An 18,478-nucleotide genomic window follows, 5' to 3' on the forward strand; every position below is an offset into this window, starting at 1 on the left:
ACCTGATTCTGATTCTGGAATTCAGAAGACACATCTTTACTCAATTTTTCAAGAAAGTATGGTTCACTACCACAAAATATAGTTGACGTTAGAGCACATGAGGAGAAAACAAACAGAATAATTATTGATGGGGTTAGATGAAATAAGGTGGGAATAATTATGTACAGAACATGAGCACAAGGACAGACTCCTTGAGATCAAAGGTTTGCTTTTATCTTGTATATTTCCTTGGAATGATGCTGAGTGGGATTTGATGGCGGTTTTTAAAATTATGAGATGCATAGATAGGTTAGACAGTCAGCATATTTTCACCACAGTAGAAATGACCACAGGACATGCTTTTAAGGGTAGAGGGAAAAAGTTTAGTGGAGATCTGGGAGGCAGATTTTTTTACACAGACTGAAATGCCTGGAATGGGTTACTGGGGGTAGTAAGGAAGTAATGGAGTTTAAGAGGCTTTTAGATAGATGAATTTGAAGGAAATGGAGCAATATGGATGATGCACAGGAGGTGTTCATTTAGTTAAAATTGGCATCAAGGTTGTCATATCATGGGCCAAATAGTCTGTCCAGTCCTGTATTCTTTATATTCTATGTTCTACGTATCTATACAGATGACGTACTTTTGAAATAAGTGGTTAGATGTTGGAAGTACTTTCCTACTTTATGTAAGCAGGTTCTATCCAGTACCTGCAATGTGGTTGCGTTATAATTCAATCAATGCCATCAATAAGATGATGGCTGGTTTCTTTTATAAATTGTAGAGTAACATTATCCACTCTGACATGCCATGTGTTCATCAAAACCTCCTGCAGGCTAGTCTCCATTTCCAACAATTGCATTACATTCTTATTAAACATTGCAAGTGATACATTGTCATCCTTATTCCTCACTCCCTTCCACCTCAAGTAAAGAATGAACAAAAGCTTTAAATATCAACTTGAAATTGCATAATGCAGATGGGTGTATTAATGTCGGCACATTATGTAATCCTAAGCAATATTTAAACAAATTCTGGGTTGATCAACGTCGTGCACATTACCCAATACAAACCTGAAAAACTATGTCCTCTTCTCAAAGAAGCTTTGATATTTGGCTAAAACTGATGACATTCTAACTTTTGATATATTGCTGGGTACCATAGACAAATTAAAAAAGTAGCCTTGAAAAGCCAGAGACAAGTGATTCAAGATCCTGCATTTACTGATATTTGCAAGTTACATCTATAAAGACAAAAGAGGTCTGTACTATACTGTATCTTTATAATACTCAGGAAGACAAGAATTTTTACTGTTGTTTGGCAGCCTAATTGGCACCTTTACACTATAGGTACCTGGAGCTAAAGGTTGAAAGGGCACCAGGCAATCTGACACATGGAATATTACAGGGGAATTACCCCAGGGCAATTTATTAACACAATCTAATACATTCCTAAAAACAAGGTTAAAGTTAAAGAGAACAAGTTTTTATATACCTGAGAAGGATGTCCAGACACCACCCATTCCACTCTGGGTTGAGTTTGATAATCAGCAATTGCAACTTTGCACAAACGACGGAGTGATGAGAACATCGCTTCTTCTACCTTTCCAAGCCAATCCTCTACATTGCCTCTGGCTTTAAGTCCTTTCCCCAAACCAACCTTCAAGGCAAAAAAAAAAGAAGATAGCCTTGTTGGGAAATCACCAGGTGTATTAGAATAATATATCAGCCAGGACTCTTTCCAAAGAAACCCTCAATTAAAGATCACTTAAGTCAACTGATTTATTATGCATCTTAAATTATTTTAAACTGGCTGTGTTTTTCAATGGTTTTGATATTTTTAATTTGATTTTTGACACTCATTTTTCTTGCCTCCATTTTAAATCTCCCATGACAATCAATTTTCCCTGGTAAAGAGGATAACTATGCAATGGGTCTTTGTAATAAGTTAAACCATCATCAGACATACTCATTTTTCCACATCTCTGTCCCTTCATGGCTACATAAATAAGAATGAAGGTTAAACATGTAGTGAAGCAAGGATACAACCTCATATGTCTTATCATACAGAGGCAAAAGAAGATTTGTTATGAATAAAGATTTAATGCAAATTCACAAGTTTGTTGAAACTGAATATATATAAACTGTCTCCTACAGTGTCAGTTAATACCAATAAAAATGCTCTTACTTTTTCTCCTTCGGGAGAAATCATAGCCAAGATATCATTGGTGTACACCTTCTCAGGTTCTCCCTCAGCAGGCTTTTCCTCAGCCTGGGCTAGGGCAAACTCCAGTCTTGAAATTGCATCAAAACACTTGTGCAGATGTGGCTGGACAGCTTGTGGATTGCGTGTCTGTGCTAGAATCTCCAAGAGTTCATCATTAGACAGAAAATAAAACCTATGATCAGATTCAAACAGAAAGGATAATATAACTCCTTTCAACCCAACGTTAGAAGAACATTTTATAAAGACTTTTAAAACAATTGGTAAAACTGACTCATTGCACATGCATCCTCAGTTGAGGGATAGTGAATGCTCCAGCAGATCGGTGGTAGATACTTATTTCTAATTTGTGTGTGTAGGAGACATATTTTTAGGAGTTACAGGTCTACTTGCTTGATTTTAATAATAATAAAAAACAAAGGAATCATCAACCTGAAAAAAAAATCAAAAAATTTGGAATGTAAAAGAAACTTTTTTTGCCTGACAATTTTAATGCATGATAACCACCAAGGCACAACATCCAGGTGAAGATCCGCACACATTGAAGTGAAGGGAAATATACTGGAAAAAAACAATAAAAATAAAATCATAGAGTTAAGTTTTGAAGAGGTTTTTGAAGGAAGGGGAAGAAACAAAATGAGCAAGAAGAAACACTAACAGAGCTGCCAAAATGAATTCCAGCAGGAGTGAAGTTTTCAGATGAAGCAGTGGTACAGCACTTTGTTAATATTAGCAATATAAGGGCAGAAAGCTAACTGCCTTCTGTTAATGTCTTGTCTAGGAATTATATGATACAGCCTTGTCTGGTCAATGATTTTTTTTCCATTTAATTTCAGTGGATTCTAAAGTGACTGCTGATACTGGTATAATATTGATGCACAGAGCCACTACTGGGCCAGTTAATGCTTAACAAGAGAGATGAGTGGTTGCCTGAACTGTTGTACTCTCCCTATGCTGTTTTGCTTGGTTTCTTATCAGAGATAATTGAAGTGTCTTCCAGGATGCTTCTCTGCCAGTTTGAGCAGTCTTGGATCAATGATGCCAATGGTTTTGTGATCTACATATGTTTTGAGGAAACTTTGAGGATGCCCTTGAAGCATTATATTCATGTCATCTTGAACATTACTTGACATGACGAGGCTCAAAGCACAATGAATGTTTTGCAAGTTGTATGGATAATATGCACCGTCCATTAGTACTGGTTGAAAGTGATCAGTCTCAGTATTGAAAATACTGGCTTAGGGGACATGATGACATTTGTTCACTTATGGATTTGAATGATGTTGAGGATTTCTCCAGTACATAATGCAAGTTTTCATATCTCTGATAAATATTGCAGGGTGAGACCATAAGCCTAGTGTCAATTCTGAGATCTTAATCTTTAAGCACTCTTTTCAGCAGGTGGACAAAGGCTGTGAAGATGTGGGGGATTTCAACATTCTTCTCTGCCCTCATGCAGATTTAAAGTATACCCATTGTCACCTTGCTGACCAAGCAGAGAAACTATTGCAGAACTGCCCACTGAACAAAAAAAAAGGATAGAACTTGATTAAAGAATAAACTGTTGAGGGTGGGGAAGCAGGGAAAAAAAATGCATTCAGCAGCAACTCCCAAAAGAGGAAAATTAATGGGGGAAAAGTAACTATTTTGTATCACCTCCTGTCTGATCATAATTAAAGATAATGGTAATAAGAAATAAAATACTTCATAGTCAAAGTTTTTGAGAAAGAAAATTTGTATTTGTTTCAGCAACCGCAGTAAATTCAACAGATAAAAGGAGGCAAACCTGGGGAAGATCACTCGTTTAGACTCAAGATAGGCCTCCAGACACTTCTGAATCTGCTCTAATAATGCATTGTTATTCCGGAGAGCTTCCAAAGTACCTACAAAAATAGAAATGACAGTAACATTTTACATGATAAAGTTACATATAAAATTAAGAGACATAAACAGAGATCAGAGGTTGCAGGGATTACTTCAGCAAAACAGATTGCAGCTGTAAAGACAACAGACTTGCACTCTCCCTATCTTCAACCTAGGTAAAATTGTGTTACAAATCATCATGTATGCATTTGGTTAAATAAAACACGATTGCATTAGGAACACTACATCACATATTGCACATTGCAGGATAGATTTGGCAGTACTTCAAATGAAGAGAGTGAAAATATAAAGATTACTTGGGGAACTACATAAATCTGAGACCATCCCATGCATTTTATTTCCTGCATGATCATAATTCACCAGTTTTATGTATTTAGTGATATCTTGATGTTTAATATCTTTAAAAATTTAACTGAATCAAAATATATTGAATTAATACCATACATTAGGTTCATTCATATTTATTGCACACTAACAAAGGCTGTGTAAAGGAACATTGAAACCCTAGTTGGGATATCAGCTTAATGAATTCAATACCATGACTTTTTTTCCAGAGCTATTATTCTTGATCTCTGTCAGTTTTACATACTGCCTGGAAAATAGATATTGATTCCTGGAAAACTGGATTCTCCCTTGTCACCTGTCTGCATCATGCATCATGCTTGTGTGATCAGGAAAGTCAAGGGATAGCTTTATAAGAATGGAAGGTTTCGGGGGCATGGAGGGCTTTAACTTGCTTTGTGAGACCATGAACAGCAAGCAGCCTTGAGATGCTTCATTCTGTGATGCTTCATTCTTCTCTAACCTTACATTTAATATTCAGTAACAATGTGCTCCCTCTTCCATTCTCAACTAACAGATTATCTCCTAATACTTAAATCATCTCCTTTATTATTTTAGTTTAATTTACCAGCTAATCCTTTTCAATTATAATAAATTCAAGCTCCATACATATAATAAACTCACTGTGGACTCTGATACTTGAGCCTCGGATAGTTCTGTCAGCAAATTAGTTCCTCTACATCCAGCCACTTTGTTTTAATCATTCCTTTTTGAGTTCTTCCTTGGTTAATGACTCATTTGCTCTCTCCTTGTCTTTCACTCAGTATCTTATCATATTTTAACATCTTCCCACACTAATCCCACTCATTCAATTGCATACTTATTCACTCCTTGACACACAAGATCATGCAAACAATCATTTGCTTGCAATCATACATTCAATTAGTAACTCCCCATTTCCCCAACAGAAGACTGGTTAACCTTATTTCAGAAGTTGATAAGATTTTAGAGTCCGTGATATTAAGAATGAGGTTGGAAGCACATGATAAAATAGGTAATAATCAGCAAGGTTTCCTAAAGGAGAGATCTTGCCTGACAAATTTGTTAGAATTCGTTGAGGAAGCAACATCCAGGATAGACAAAGGAGAGTCAGTGGATATTGTTTACTTGGATTTTAAGATATTCAACAAGATGCCACATATAAAGTTGGTAAACAAAGCAAGAGCCCATGGTATTACAGGAAAGGTATTAGCACGGATAGAAAATTGGCTAACTGGCAGGAGGCAAACAATGGGAATAAAAGGAACCTTTTCAAGTTGGCTGCTGGTGATGAGTGGTGTTCCCCAGGGGTCAGTTTTGGGTACTCTACTTCTTACGTATACGTTAACGATCTGGATAAAGTTTAAGGATGATACAAAGATAGGTGGAGGTGCAAGTTGTGCTGAAGAAGCAGGAAGTCTGCTGAAGGACTAGGACATATTGGGAGAATGGACAAGGAAGTGGCAGATGGAATACAGCATAGTCAAGTGTATGGTCATGCACTTTGATAAAAAGAATAAAAGTATTGATTATTTTCTAAAAAGGGAGGAAATTCAGAAACCAGAGGTGCAAAAGGATTTGGGATCCTTGTACAGGATCCCCTATAGGTAAACCTGCAGAATGATTCAGCAGCAAGGAAGGTAAGTGTAACAACAGCATTAATTTTAAGATGGTTAAAATAAAAAGGCAAGGGTAGTGCTGAGGCAATGGTCAGACCACATCTGGAGTAGTAGATGCAGTTTTGATCTTCATATGTAAGGAAAGATGTGCTGGGATTGGAGTGGGTCCAGAGGAAGTTCATGAGAATGATCCTGGAAATGACAATGTTTGATCACTCTGGGATGTGCTCACTGGAGTTTAGAAGGATGTTGGGGGAATTTCACTGAAAACTACCAAATATTAAGAGGACTAAATAGAGTAGATGTGGAGAGGATGTTTCCAGTAGAAGGAGAGCCTAGCAACAGAGAGCTCATCCTCAAAATAATAGGACATACATTAGAACAGAGATAAGGCGGAATTTATTTCGGCAAAGGATGATGAATCTGTGGAACTCACTATCACAGACTTTGTGGAGGCCATGTCACTGGGTATACTTAAAGTAGAGGTTGATAGGTTCTTCATTAGTAAGGAGTTAAGGAAAGAAGCTATGATAATGTGGCTGAGAGAGAATAATAAATTAAACTTGATCGAATATTAGAGCAGACTTGATGGACTGAATGGTCTCATTCCACTCCTATATCTTATGGTCTTAAATATAAATCATCAATGCACTAAACAAATATTTCAGATGAAGGAACCTACATTTTAATCTTCAAATAAATCAGTTTACACAAGAAAAATACCCACTCTATATATAAAACAATACTAGAAATACATTCTAGACAAGCCTTTAGTATTTTTAGAATTCATATACCAGATTGAGTAGCTGCCCTCAGAGCATTGGGTAGGCTATTTACTCTTCTCATAATTTCCTTCCAGGATTTATCTACTTGAGTGAACATTCTAGCCTCTGTTGGCAGCTGACGTTGAATGTCTGGAGCAGAGAAAATACTTTCCAGATACAACCAATTTCGCTGACACATCAGCCATTGATCCTGTAATGAAATAAAAGTGTTACAACACTGTTATTTTAGCAATCACCCAATAAGCTTGCTGATAGGCAACTTATAAAGCCTTTGCAATATGACCCAATATGACCCAATCCATGCATCAGAAATTCTACTACACTCCTATTGAAAAAGAAAACAAGCAACACACACAAAATGCTGAAGGAACTCACAGGCCAGGGAGCATCTATGGAAAAGAGTAAACAGTCAACATTTTGGGCCAAGGCCCTTCATCAGAATTGGAGAAAGAAGATGAGAAGTCAGGCTAAGAAGGTGGGGAAAGGGGAGGAAGAAATACAAGATGATAGATGAAACCAGGAAGGGGGAGGGATGAAGTAAAGAGCTGGAAAGTTGATCAGTGAAACAGATAAAATGGTGGAGAAGGGGGAAATCGGATAGCAGAGGACAGAAAGCTGTGGAAGAAAGGGAAGGAGGGAGAAGTAGAGGGAGGAGATGGGCAGGTAAGGAGATAAGGTGAGAGAGGGAAATGGGAATGGTGAATGGTGAAGGAGAGGGGGTGACATTACCAGAATTTTGAGAAATTGATGTCATACTGATGCACCATCAATAACTCTGAGACGTGGGTTAAAGTAGGCTTTTATTGGCTGGAAGAAAGCACAAGCAGCAAGCGACCACCACACAACATCCTGGAGACTGAGGAAGGGTCTGTGCCTCCAATTGCCTTTATACCGGGGTCTGTGGGAGGAGCCACAGGAGCAGTCAGCGGGGGGGTGGGGGGCATGTCCAGACAGGTATACGTAGTTCACCACACATACCATCAGATCAGAGGCTGTCCAGAGGGAAGATAAGGTATTCCTCTTCCAACCTGAGAGTGATCTCATCACGGCAGTAGAGGAGGATGACATATCAGAATGGGAATGGAAAGTAGAGTTAAAATGGGTGGCCACTAGGAAATCCTGTTTTTTCTGGCAAATGGTGTGTAGATACTTGGCGAAGTGGTCACCCAGTCTATGTTGGGTCACACTGATATACAGGAGTCACATAGGAAGTAATCCCTACATAAAAGCAGAAAGTGGGGGGACAGCAAAGATGTGCTTGGTGGTGGGGTCCCATTGGAGATGATGGAAGTTACAGAGAATTATCTGCTGGGCAGGGAGACTGGTGGGGTGGTAGGAGAGGATAAGAGGAACCCTATCCCGATGGTGTGAGGGTAGACGTGCGCGAAATGGAAGAGATGCAGTTGAGGGCAGCATTACACTTTACTTTGACTTAAAGGTTTAACATCAAATGACCAATCCAAGTGAATTATTTTAATTACTGACAACAGTAATTAGGGGAATCTCTTTGTTTGAGCCAAACACAATCGGCTTTGTTATACGCTTTGCACAGACAAGCCAGTTACAGCATGGCTTGATTTCTGGTGTATACAGCACTGAAAGATATGTGGAAAATTTCAATTCTTGGTTACTGCTCCTTCTACTTTGATGGATATCTCAGTCATTTATTATCCAGATATGACTCTGCTTTTGTTGCCTTTGATTGGTTACAGTGGGCTCTCAATAAAACTCAATTTGAGAAGCTGATTTTTGTAGTAGTTATAGAACTTATAATATAGAACAGCACAGCACAGTACAGGCTCTTTGACCCATGATGCTGTGCCAATCTTTTAACCTAGTTTATGATAAATCTAACCCGTCATTCTCCATAGCCCTCTATTTTGCTTTCATCCAAGAGCTTATCTAAGAGTCTCGTAAATATCTGTTACGTACAGTATCTACCTCTACCATCACCCGATAGTGCATTCTGCCTCTCTGTGTAAAAATGCTAACTCTGACATCCTTCCCTATACTTTCCTACAAACACCTTAAAGCATATATGTCAAACTCAAGGCCCGCGGGCCAAATCCGGCCCGCGGTGGAATTATCTTTGGCCCGCGAGATAATATCTAATTACTATTAAAGCTGGCCCCAGTAATCGAAGCGCCTATGGCGTATGATATGGCTAATGCTGAGTTTATTCAGGTACCAGGTTTTCAGGGTTTTTAGTGTTTATTCGGCAGTCTTGCTCGGCAGTCTTCTTCATAAGAAACGGAATTTGTAAAGTGAAACACTTTGTAGTTATAGCAGAGACTGAGACACATGAGAGCAGGCTGAAAAAACGGAGGCAACGAAAGCTGCGTTCGCACGCGTCCGACTGATCCGGCCCGCATGAAGCTGCATTTTGCTCAATCCGGCCCGTGACCTAAAATGAGTTTGACACCCCTGCCTTAAAGCTATGTCCTCCCATATTCACACTGGGAAAAAGTCTCTGCTTATCCACTCTTTCTTGCCTCTTAGCAACTTGTACATCTCTATCAAGCTCAAACTGAAGTTCAGATTTAATTGTCATTCAAATAGAACAACTTTTGAGTGGCATGGCCTGAAGATAGATGGTGTATGGGATGGTCTCTTGGAGCTACATTTCTGCAAGAACAAGCACATGGCAATTCCAAATCTTGCACTGGTACAACTAGAAACAAAGATAATCTAGTTTGTCTTCCATGGAAAACTGAAGAGCAGCACCAACAGGAGATCTAGTCCACAAAGGCCTGCCCACAACCCAGAATGGATTCCAGCTTAGCCTCACAGTCATAAGTATAAAGCGAACAGAGCAGAGGGCTAAACACACAGAATCATGACGTTGATTGTGAACACACAGCATCATGATGTTGATTGTGAAGGAGATGGTATTGCCAAACTGATTGGGGTCTGTAAGTGAGGTTGCACAGGGGGTACTGAGGCTTAGGTCTTGGAGCTTATTGATTAATTTTGGGGGGATGATAGTATTGAATACAGAGTTGTAGTCAATGAAGAGCATCCTGTTGTATGCATCTTCACTGTCCAGATATTCCAAGGTTGAGTGAAGAACCAATAAAGTGGCATCTGCTGTTGACCTGTGACAGTAGGTAAATTGGAGCAGATCCAAGTCACTCCTCGGTCAGGATTTAATATGTTTTATTACTAACCTCTCAAAGCCCTTCAATGGATGTAAGTATTACTAGATAATAGTTATTGAGGCTGATTACCATGTTCTTCTTGTGCATTGATATATCTGAAGTCTGCTTGAAGCAGGTGGGTACCTCAGATTTCCAAAGTGAGAGGTTAAAGATATCAGTGACATTGGCCACTGACAGTCTCGATTTTAATTGCTAAGATACTAAACTCTGGAGCTTCTTCCCTTAATCTTTTTTGTTTTCTGCCTCTCTTTCCACATTTTCAGAACTCTCAAAATGCTTTGGCAATATTTTTGGTATGCTGGCCTACTCTAACAATAAAAGGCGTGGTGTAAATGTTACTTTGCTCACATTCTGGAGAAGCACATTAGACTAGCTTGTTACATTGAAGATACTTTATACATATAATAGCTCTTGTTGGAATGCAGGTTCAGTTGCTTTGGTTGTACCTGCAGCAAAGGTTCACAGCGTTACAAAATTGGAGGGAGGCCAATGGTCAACTTAATCCATTCCAGGTGTATGTAAAAACAATCCAGCTACCCTTACTCAACTGCCTTTTCCCCATAGCCTTACCACAGAGATTCATGGAAATTAACGTGTCTTTGGTCAAGCATGAGCTTGCTTTAGAAGATACATATAGTTGAATAAAAATAATAAAAGATGTCAAATCCTTTAGACACTTACTGCTATGCTGATATGAAAAGTTTAACGCTCCCAAATGTTATGCCGCTATAAAAAACTCATATTAAAAAAGATAAGTTGTTGTAGAAGATGTGGTATGAAGTGTTATCTTAATTTATTATAAGTGAGTAATTCAGAGTGTTTCATTAAGAATTTAATGTGCAATAAAACATATTACAAAATTACAGATAGATTTTTTTTAAGAATAGAAGTTTCAAAATACTGTTTCACAAGCCTATTAGTATGGACCAATTTTAATCCTATAAATGCAGTCATCAGAAAAATCAAAACCTTTCTTGATCTACTCAAGAAAAGATGGAAAACTCACCAAAGTTTCACTGAAGAGTGATAGAAGCCTTTGCCACTCATCAATGCGGCTTTTAATAGGACCAACATAACGTGATGAGGCTATAGTTGATATATTGATAATGCTGTCATCTAGCAAAGCCTGTAGTCAAAATATTTTACAGAAATTAGTCAACTACAAGTGAAATTAAGTGTAGAATCCTTATAATTATTGAACTTTGAACAGTGAATGTCAGTAGACTATGATCTTCCAGCTATCTGTTATTGATTAAATTCAACAACCAGAGCATTTTTGAGCATTATATTGTTGTTTCTCATGTCTTTGTTTTTTTTCTTAGTACTGTATTTCTTTCTTTATGTAATATTTAATTTGTTTCTGTGTATCACAATAAATGTTGTCTATTCTTTTCCTATACAGTTGATAATAGTCTTTATAATGATAAGCGTATGTTGTTGCATTATTTTTATTTGCAGTTTCTCTTCTTTTGCACATTTGTGTGTTGTCAGTCTTTGCCTGTTTATATGCAGATTTGTTTTAAAGTTCTATTGTATTGTTCCTGAAAATGTCTGCAAGAAAATTAATCTAAAGATAGTATAAGGAAACATATATGTATGATGATAATTAAGTTACTTTGAACTTTGAAACATTCTCAGTAAGATATACAATAAGAAAAGCTAAAGCTACATGATAGTTTTAATAGGATTACTTTAATTAGATTAACTGAAAATTTTTACTCGTGTGTTTGGTGGCAATTTTATGCAGAAATTACAGAAAAGGGTAAAAAGCTCTGCAAGACAGCATTTCTTACATATTCCATCACATTTAAGTATGTTAATTTATTGTGGTAATTACCTTATGACAAGTTAATTGCCTAATAAATCTTATAGAGTTTTTCAAAGAAGTTACCAGGAAAAGTGATGAAAGCAAGGCAGTGGATGCTGTGCATATGGACTTTAGCTAGGCCTTTGACAAGGACTTACATTGGAGGTTGGCCAAGAAGGTTCAATCATTTGCATTCAGGATGAGGTATTAAATTGGATTAAACGTTGGCTTTGTGAGAGAAGCCAGAGAATGGTATTAGATAGTTGCCTCTCTGACTGGAAGCCTGTGACTAGTGGTGTGCTGCACAGACTGGCATTGGGTCTGTTGTTTGTCAACTCTGTGACGATCTGGATGACAATGTAGTAAACCAGATCAGCACATATATAGACAGCACCAAAATTGGGGGCATAGTAGACAGGGAGGAGGACTGTCAAAATTTGCAGCAGGAACTGGACCAGCTGGAAAAATGGGGTGAAAAATAGGAGATGGAATTTAATGCAAACAGGTGTGAGGTATTACACTTTGGGAGGATGAACCATGATAGGACTTACACCACGAATGGTAGGGCTTTGGAGAGATCAGAAGGATCTGAGAATAGAGATCCATAATAGAGTGGTGTCACATGTTAATAGGGTGTAAAGAGAACTTTTGGCACATTGGCTTTTATAAATCATAGTACTGAGTACTGGAGTTGGGATGTTACGTTAAAGTTGTACAAGACATTAGTGAAGCTTAATTTGGAGTAAAGTGTGCAGTTCTGGTCACCTAGCTACAGGAAAGATATCAGTAAGTTTGAAAGAGTGCAGAGAAAATTTACAGGTATGCTGCCAAGACTTCAGAACCTGAGTTATAGGGAAAAGTTGAATAGATTAGGACTTTATTCCCTACAGCATAGGAGAATGAAAGGTGATTTGACAGAGGTGTACAAACTTATGAGGGGTATACATTAGGTAAATGCAAGTAGGCTTCTGCCATTGCACTGAGGCTTGGTGAGATTAGAACTAGAAGCGATGGGTTAAGGGTGAAAGGTGAAATAGTTAATAGTAACATAGGGAGAACATGCAGGCTTGATTTCAACATTTAAGAGAAATTTGGATAGGAACATAGTTGGGAGAGCTATGGTTCAGGTGCAGGTTGATGGGACTAGACAGAATAATAGTTCACCACAGTTTAGATGGGCTGAAGGGCCTGTTTCTATACTATAGTTATCTATGACACTATAACTAAGTTCTTATAATCAATGATCAGCTGAAATCTCATTTCTTCCTATAACTGCACAGACATAGATCTAAACACTAGATCTCTGCCTTAAATACATATAAAGTACAATGCCACACTGGTCCAAATTGTCCTAGGCAGCATATGACATTCACACTGACTGTGCATGTACTAGTGCAAGAAGAAGACAGAAGGAGGAAACTCCTTTGTTTTGGCAGGGCACATGGCCCCTCTATGTAGTATCTCGTTGAAGAGGGCAGAGTTAATTTGGCAGCTGAAAACAAAAGGCATATTATTGATGCAGGCAACTGGATAATCAGACCTACTTGAATTTCATCAGTCCCTCCAAGAATGAAAATATCTTTAGAATCCCGATGAGGAAGAACAGTAAATTCTGTAATTTTCCAGGCATCTTCTACCTAAAGACAAAGCATTTGTCCAACAATATCATCCAAACCAATTTAAATAATAGTAACATGACATTATAGGCATCATAGCAGATTAAATTATGCACTTATAAATGCAATTTACTTATGCATTCAATAAATTAAATAGCAATACTCTACTGTCTTTGTAGATGAAATCATTTACTGTTTTGGCTTTGGATGCTCCAGTACGAACTTCCTCTTAGTAGAACAGACCTACAGTTTGAAAATACATATATATCTGATAGCAGATAAAGTTATTGTGTACTTAATTATGTTTTCTGGCTCATGGCAGCTCCACAGGAAATGTTGAATACAAGCTTGAATTTGGACAATAAGCTAAATCAAACATAATTCAGTATATTAACCTGCTAATACCTGAATTTAACTTATAACCAGAACTACTAATTCTTATAACATGAGAGACTACAAGCCCATTGGGTTTGTATTAGTTCCTGGGAGCAATCAACCAGACCTACTTCTATTTCTTTACTTCCCTGTATACCTGCAACCTATTCATTCTCACACAAAGCCATCAACACTCATTTGATTCTTTCTCCTATGAATCTATACGAAATTGTAACTTAAAAAGCCAATTCGCCTATCAGCATTTCTTTTCGATGATGGGAGAATGTGATTAGCACAGGATTAATGTAAATGGTTGATGGTTGGCGGAGACTTGGATTAGGCTGGATGTCCTGGTTCCATATCATTTCATGTTATTCCATCGTTTTATAACATGCTTGATTTGGAGAAAGTGCTTTAATTAAAACATACTCGTGTCAATAGAGAGCTGTTACTTTTTATGATATCTATGGCTCACCATTCTTACCAGTCCATGATGAGCAACAAAGTGCAATGGTAAATCTCTAACTCTCTCCTCTTCTCACCAGAATGAGCCTTTAGTCATAAACCATACTCCCAATACTTTAAGACTTCAATCACTACTCCCCAAAAATCAGCCACAGACTCAACTGACATTATGGTCAAAGATTTGTCAAACCAGCCTTGGGGAAGGAAGGACTGGGTGGCACAGTTTCCTCAATGAAAAAAATGCAATCCACAATCATTACTGCAGCCAAATCTTAAGGAGTGTGCTAGAATTTCTAAAATAGCCCAGAAATGTATTGATACAACTCTTGCTGGGTTTGGTTGGATATTCCACACACTCATAAAAGTAAGGCTCAGATATGGAAGTATGTCTAGGACATAATATCACAAATCCCAATGCACTGAAGTTATTTTATATTATGCTTGTAGTGCTACATAAAAAGAATTCTAATTAAAAATCTTTTGAATTACTATAATTAATTTCATACCTTTTAAGGCCCTCAGAACATCAGGGACATTTATAATCATGGGGACATAGAACCATGTAACACAAAAATACACCCCTCAGCCCAACTTGTCCACACTGATCAAGATGCCTATCTAAGCTAGTTCCATTTGCCATACTTGATCTATATTCCTCTAAACATTTCCTCTCCACATACCTGCCCAAATGCCCTTTGAATGTTTTTACTGTACCTATCTCATTCACTTTCTCTGGCAGTTCATTTCATATATTTGCCACTCTCTGTGTGAAAAAGCTGCTGCTCAGTTTCCTATTAAATCTTTTCTCTTTTACCTTGAGCCTATGCCCACTAGTTTCTGATTCTCCATCTCTGGGAAAACAACTGAATTTACCTTACACCACATTGATTTTACGCACAGCATAAGATCACCCCTCAGTTTTCTAGGCTTCAAGCAATAAAGTCTTAGCATGCTCAATTTATAACCCCAACTACGTCTTGGCAACATCTTTGTAAATCTTTTCTGCACACTTCCCAGCTGAATGCGATCTTTCCTTTAGTAAGGTACACAATACACTAAGTGTGATCTCACCATTGCCTTGTGCAACTGCAATATAACATTCTAACTTCTATACTCAATACCCTAGCTGATGAAGCCTAGCATTCCAAAAGCCTTCCTCACCATCCGGTCTACCTCTAATGCTTCTTTCAGGGAATTACAGATGTACTGGTAACCCTAAGTCCTTCTGTTCTACAACACTCCTTAGATCCTACCATTCATTGTGAAAGACCTAACCTGTTTAAAATCCCAAAATTCAACATCTTGCACATGTCTGAATGAAACTCAGTTGCCATTCCTGGGCCTTGCTATCAAGTCTATCAAGATCCCTTTGTAATTCTTGATAACCTTCTTCACTCTGCAATGCCACATATTTTAGTATCACCTGCAAATTTACTAACCATGCTTTGTACATTTTCATTCCAATTAGTGATATACTGCAAATGACCAACAACAATAGGCCTAGCATTGATTCAGAGGCCTCCTGTCTGATAAACAACGTGGGTCACAGGTCCCAAAGTGATTCCCCACTTGCAACTCAGCTACTTGACTCACGAGAAAGTTGAGCTCTGCCCTGTCCCTTGTAGAGCACTCTATATATTGCCTGAGGAAACTTTCCTGAACATACTTAACAAATACTGCCCCATCTAGGCTCTTAGCACAATAGCAGTACCAACCTATATTAGAAAAGTTAAAATCCCATATAATGATAATCCTTTTACTCTTGCAGTTATCCACAATCTCCCTACATAATTGTTCGTCTAACTGTTCATCTAAGAGCTTCACTCTTAGTCATGTTTCTGGAATGGCAATAATATTCCAGTACCATCTATCCATCCATGCCCTGAATTCAGCCACCTTTTCTGACAGATGTCTGCAGGTACCTTAAAGTTGTTATAGCCAGGTGTGGTAATGAGGACAAGCTCCCACTACCTATTTAATGCTTCAATGGCATGCGCATCAAATAGCCTCTGACAACCAAGTCCAGCGCCTAGCCTTCATGTGTGGCATAGCTACTAGGTCCAGCAGAACCATTTCTACTGACAGGAGATGGCAAAGGCAGGCTACTGGTGCCTTAAAAACAGCCAGTTTAGCAGATGGGACTTGGCAGTTCAACTAGGAGAAGGAGAATTCTGATCAGAAACTTCAGCTGCCTTGCAGCTAGACCCACACATGGGAAGGCTTCAGGAGTAAACCCTGAAGGAAAAATCTGGAGCTGGAGTCCCTAATGTTGAGTTTAACACTGACTAGCAGCTCCTATGAAGCTGCTGGTACTAAACTGTATTGGTCTCTGCTGTTCCTTTGGGTTCAGCAGATGCATGGAGAGGAAGAGCTTGCTACGTGGGCAACAGCTTGCTCTCTATATCATACTACTCAGGCTTGTGTATCCCAACAGCTAGGAAGCAACACCCATGGTTGACCCTGACCGATGGAGACCTGCATTGAAATAAATGCAGTGTAATCCAACAGTCTTTGCTGAATACCAGCCATGCTCTTACCAGTACAAGTGTACAGGAATGAGATAGATCAGTTGGTTGAGTGGTGTCAGAACAACAAGCTTGCATTCAATGTCAGTAAAGGCCAATAAATTAATTGTATACTTCAGGAAGGGGAAATTGGGGGCGCACAGAGCATTTATCATTGAAGGGTCAGTACTGAAGGATGACGGTGAGCAGCTTCAAGTTCCAGAGAGTCAACATCTCTGAAGATCTCTTCTGGACCTAACATATTCTTAAAATTCCATAGGAGATACACTAATGCCTATATTTTATTTGGAGTTTGAGGAGATTTGGCAAAAACTAAAGACTCCAGCAAATTTCTACAGATGTACTGTGGAGAGCATTCTGATTGATTGCATCACCATCGGGTACAGATGTACCAATGCATAAGATCAGAAAAAGCCTCAGAGAATAGTAAACTCAACCAACTTTGTCATGAGCACAGCCTGCACACCATCAATGTCATCCTCAATAGGTGATGATGCCTCAAAAAGGTAGTATCCATCATGAGGGACCCTCACTATTGAGGGCATGTCCTCTTCTCATTGCTACCAATAGTAAATACACACACTCAGCACTTTAGGAACAGCTTTATCCCCATAGCAATCAGATTTCTGAACAGTCCATGAACCTATGAATACTATTTCACTATTTTCCTATCTTTTTGCGATTATGAAAATATATATTCTTATGTTAGTTTAGAGTAATTTTCATGTATCGCACTATACCATTGCTGCAAAACAACACGTCAGTGATAATAAAGCTGATTCAGTTTCTGATTATGAAAAATTTTGCCTACAGAACTTGCTGTTGTTGACTTCTGTATCGACTTCCAGGCTCCCATCTGCCTCACTACAGTTTCAAATTTCACCACCCTGCCTGAGGCCTGTGTGTCATAGCTGACTTGCCAACTATATCATTTAAACCCTCCTTAGTATCACTGTCAAGCCTTTCCATTAGAATATTGTTTTTCCTCTACTGAAAGTGAAATGTGACCTTCTTGTGTCACATCTGGTCCAGAGATTTATCAATGGTCCAAAAATGCGAATATCTGCTGCTGCACCAACTCTTCAGCCACACATTCATCTGGTCTAACATTCTACTTCTGCCTTACTAGCATATGGCACTAGAAGTAACCTAGATATTTAAAAACTGTAAAAGAATGGGCTCTTATGTTTTGACCGGAGACAAAACCTCAGATCAGGCTTGCCTTCTCAGAAAGAGGCTGGGTGCCTGCAGCAAGGGCTCATTAATACTCTATTTGAGGCCTATGTGTCATAGGTTTATTGTCCTTTATTATGCATAGTTAGTAAGAATGCTTTGCCATGTTCTGGCTTGGCGAGCCAAGCAATAGGTATTGCAAATATCAAATCCATGTAGTAGCCAAGTTTCAGCCCAAAATGTCCTATCAGTCACATTAAAGTAAAATAAAAATATTTTTGATCAGTTCACTCATATTACTTCTATAGCTATTGAATTTTGTTCATAATCTAATAAAATCATGTAAATGCACTTCCATGAAATATTGATTTCTTTGTAAGGGTACCAGGAATCATGCAACAAATCACACTTCTTCAAGTGGCTTTGCTGATGAAATGGATATCCTCAGGAAGGATGTTTTGCCCTTGAAGGAAGCAGGGTAGGTAGCTGTATTAAAGTATAAAGAGTCAGATTAAAAGATAAAAGAACACAAATATTGATCCTCATTC

The 18,478-nt window shown here is 38.3% G+C and overlaps 1 protein-coding gene across 1 annotated transcript in view; it reads right to left on the reverse strand.

Moving 5' to 3' along the window:
* Positions 1-18,478, reverse strand: part of dnah6 (dynein, axonemal, heavy chain 6) — a 352,146-nt gene that overhangs the window by 233,393 nt on the left and 100,275 nt on the right. Inside the window, exons 20-25 of the mRNA XM_073050010.1 lie at positions 13,321-13,413; positions 10,976-11,095; positions 6,821-7,001; positions 3,989-4,085; positions 2,167-2,377; positions 1,474-1,638 (exon numbers count right to left, since the gene is read on the reverse strand). Of these exons, the coding sequence (XP_072906111.1) occupies positions 1,474-1,638; positions 2,167-2,377; positions 3,989-4,085; positions 6,821-7,001; positions 10,976-11,095; positions 13,321-13,413 (867 nt within the window). The remainder of the gene's footprint in view (positions 1-1,473; positions 1,639-2,166; positions 2,378-3,988; positions 4,086-6,820; positions 7,002-10,975; positions 11,096-13,320; positions 13,414-18,478) is intronic.

The sequence above is a fragment of the Hemitrygon akajei genome, chromosome 6 (genome assembly GCF_048418815.1).
Source record: "Hemitrygon akajei chromosome 6, sHemAka1.3, whole genome shotgun sequence".
NCBI lineage: Eukaryota > Metazoa > Chordata > Chondrichthyes > Myliobatiformes > Dasyatidae > Hemitrygon > Hemitrygon akajei.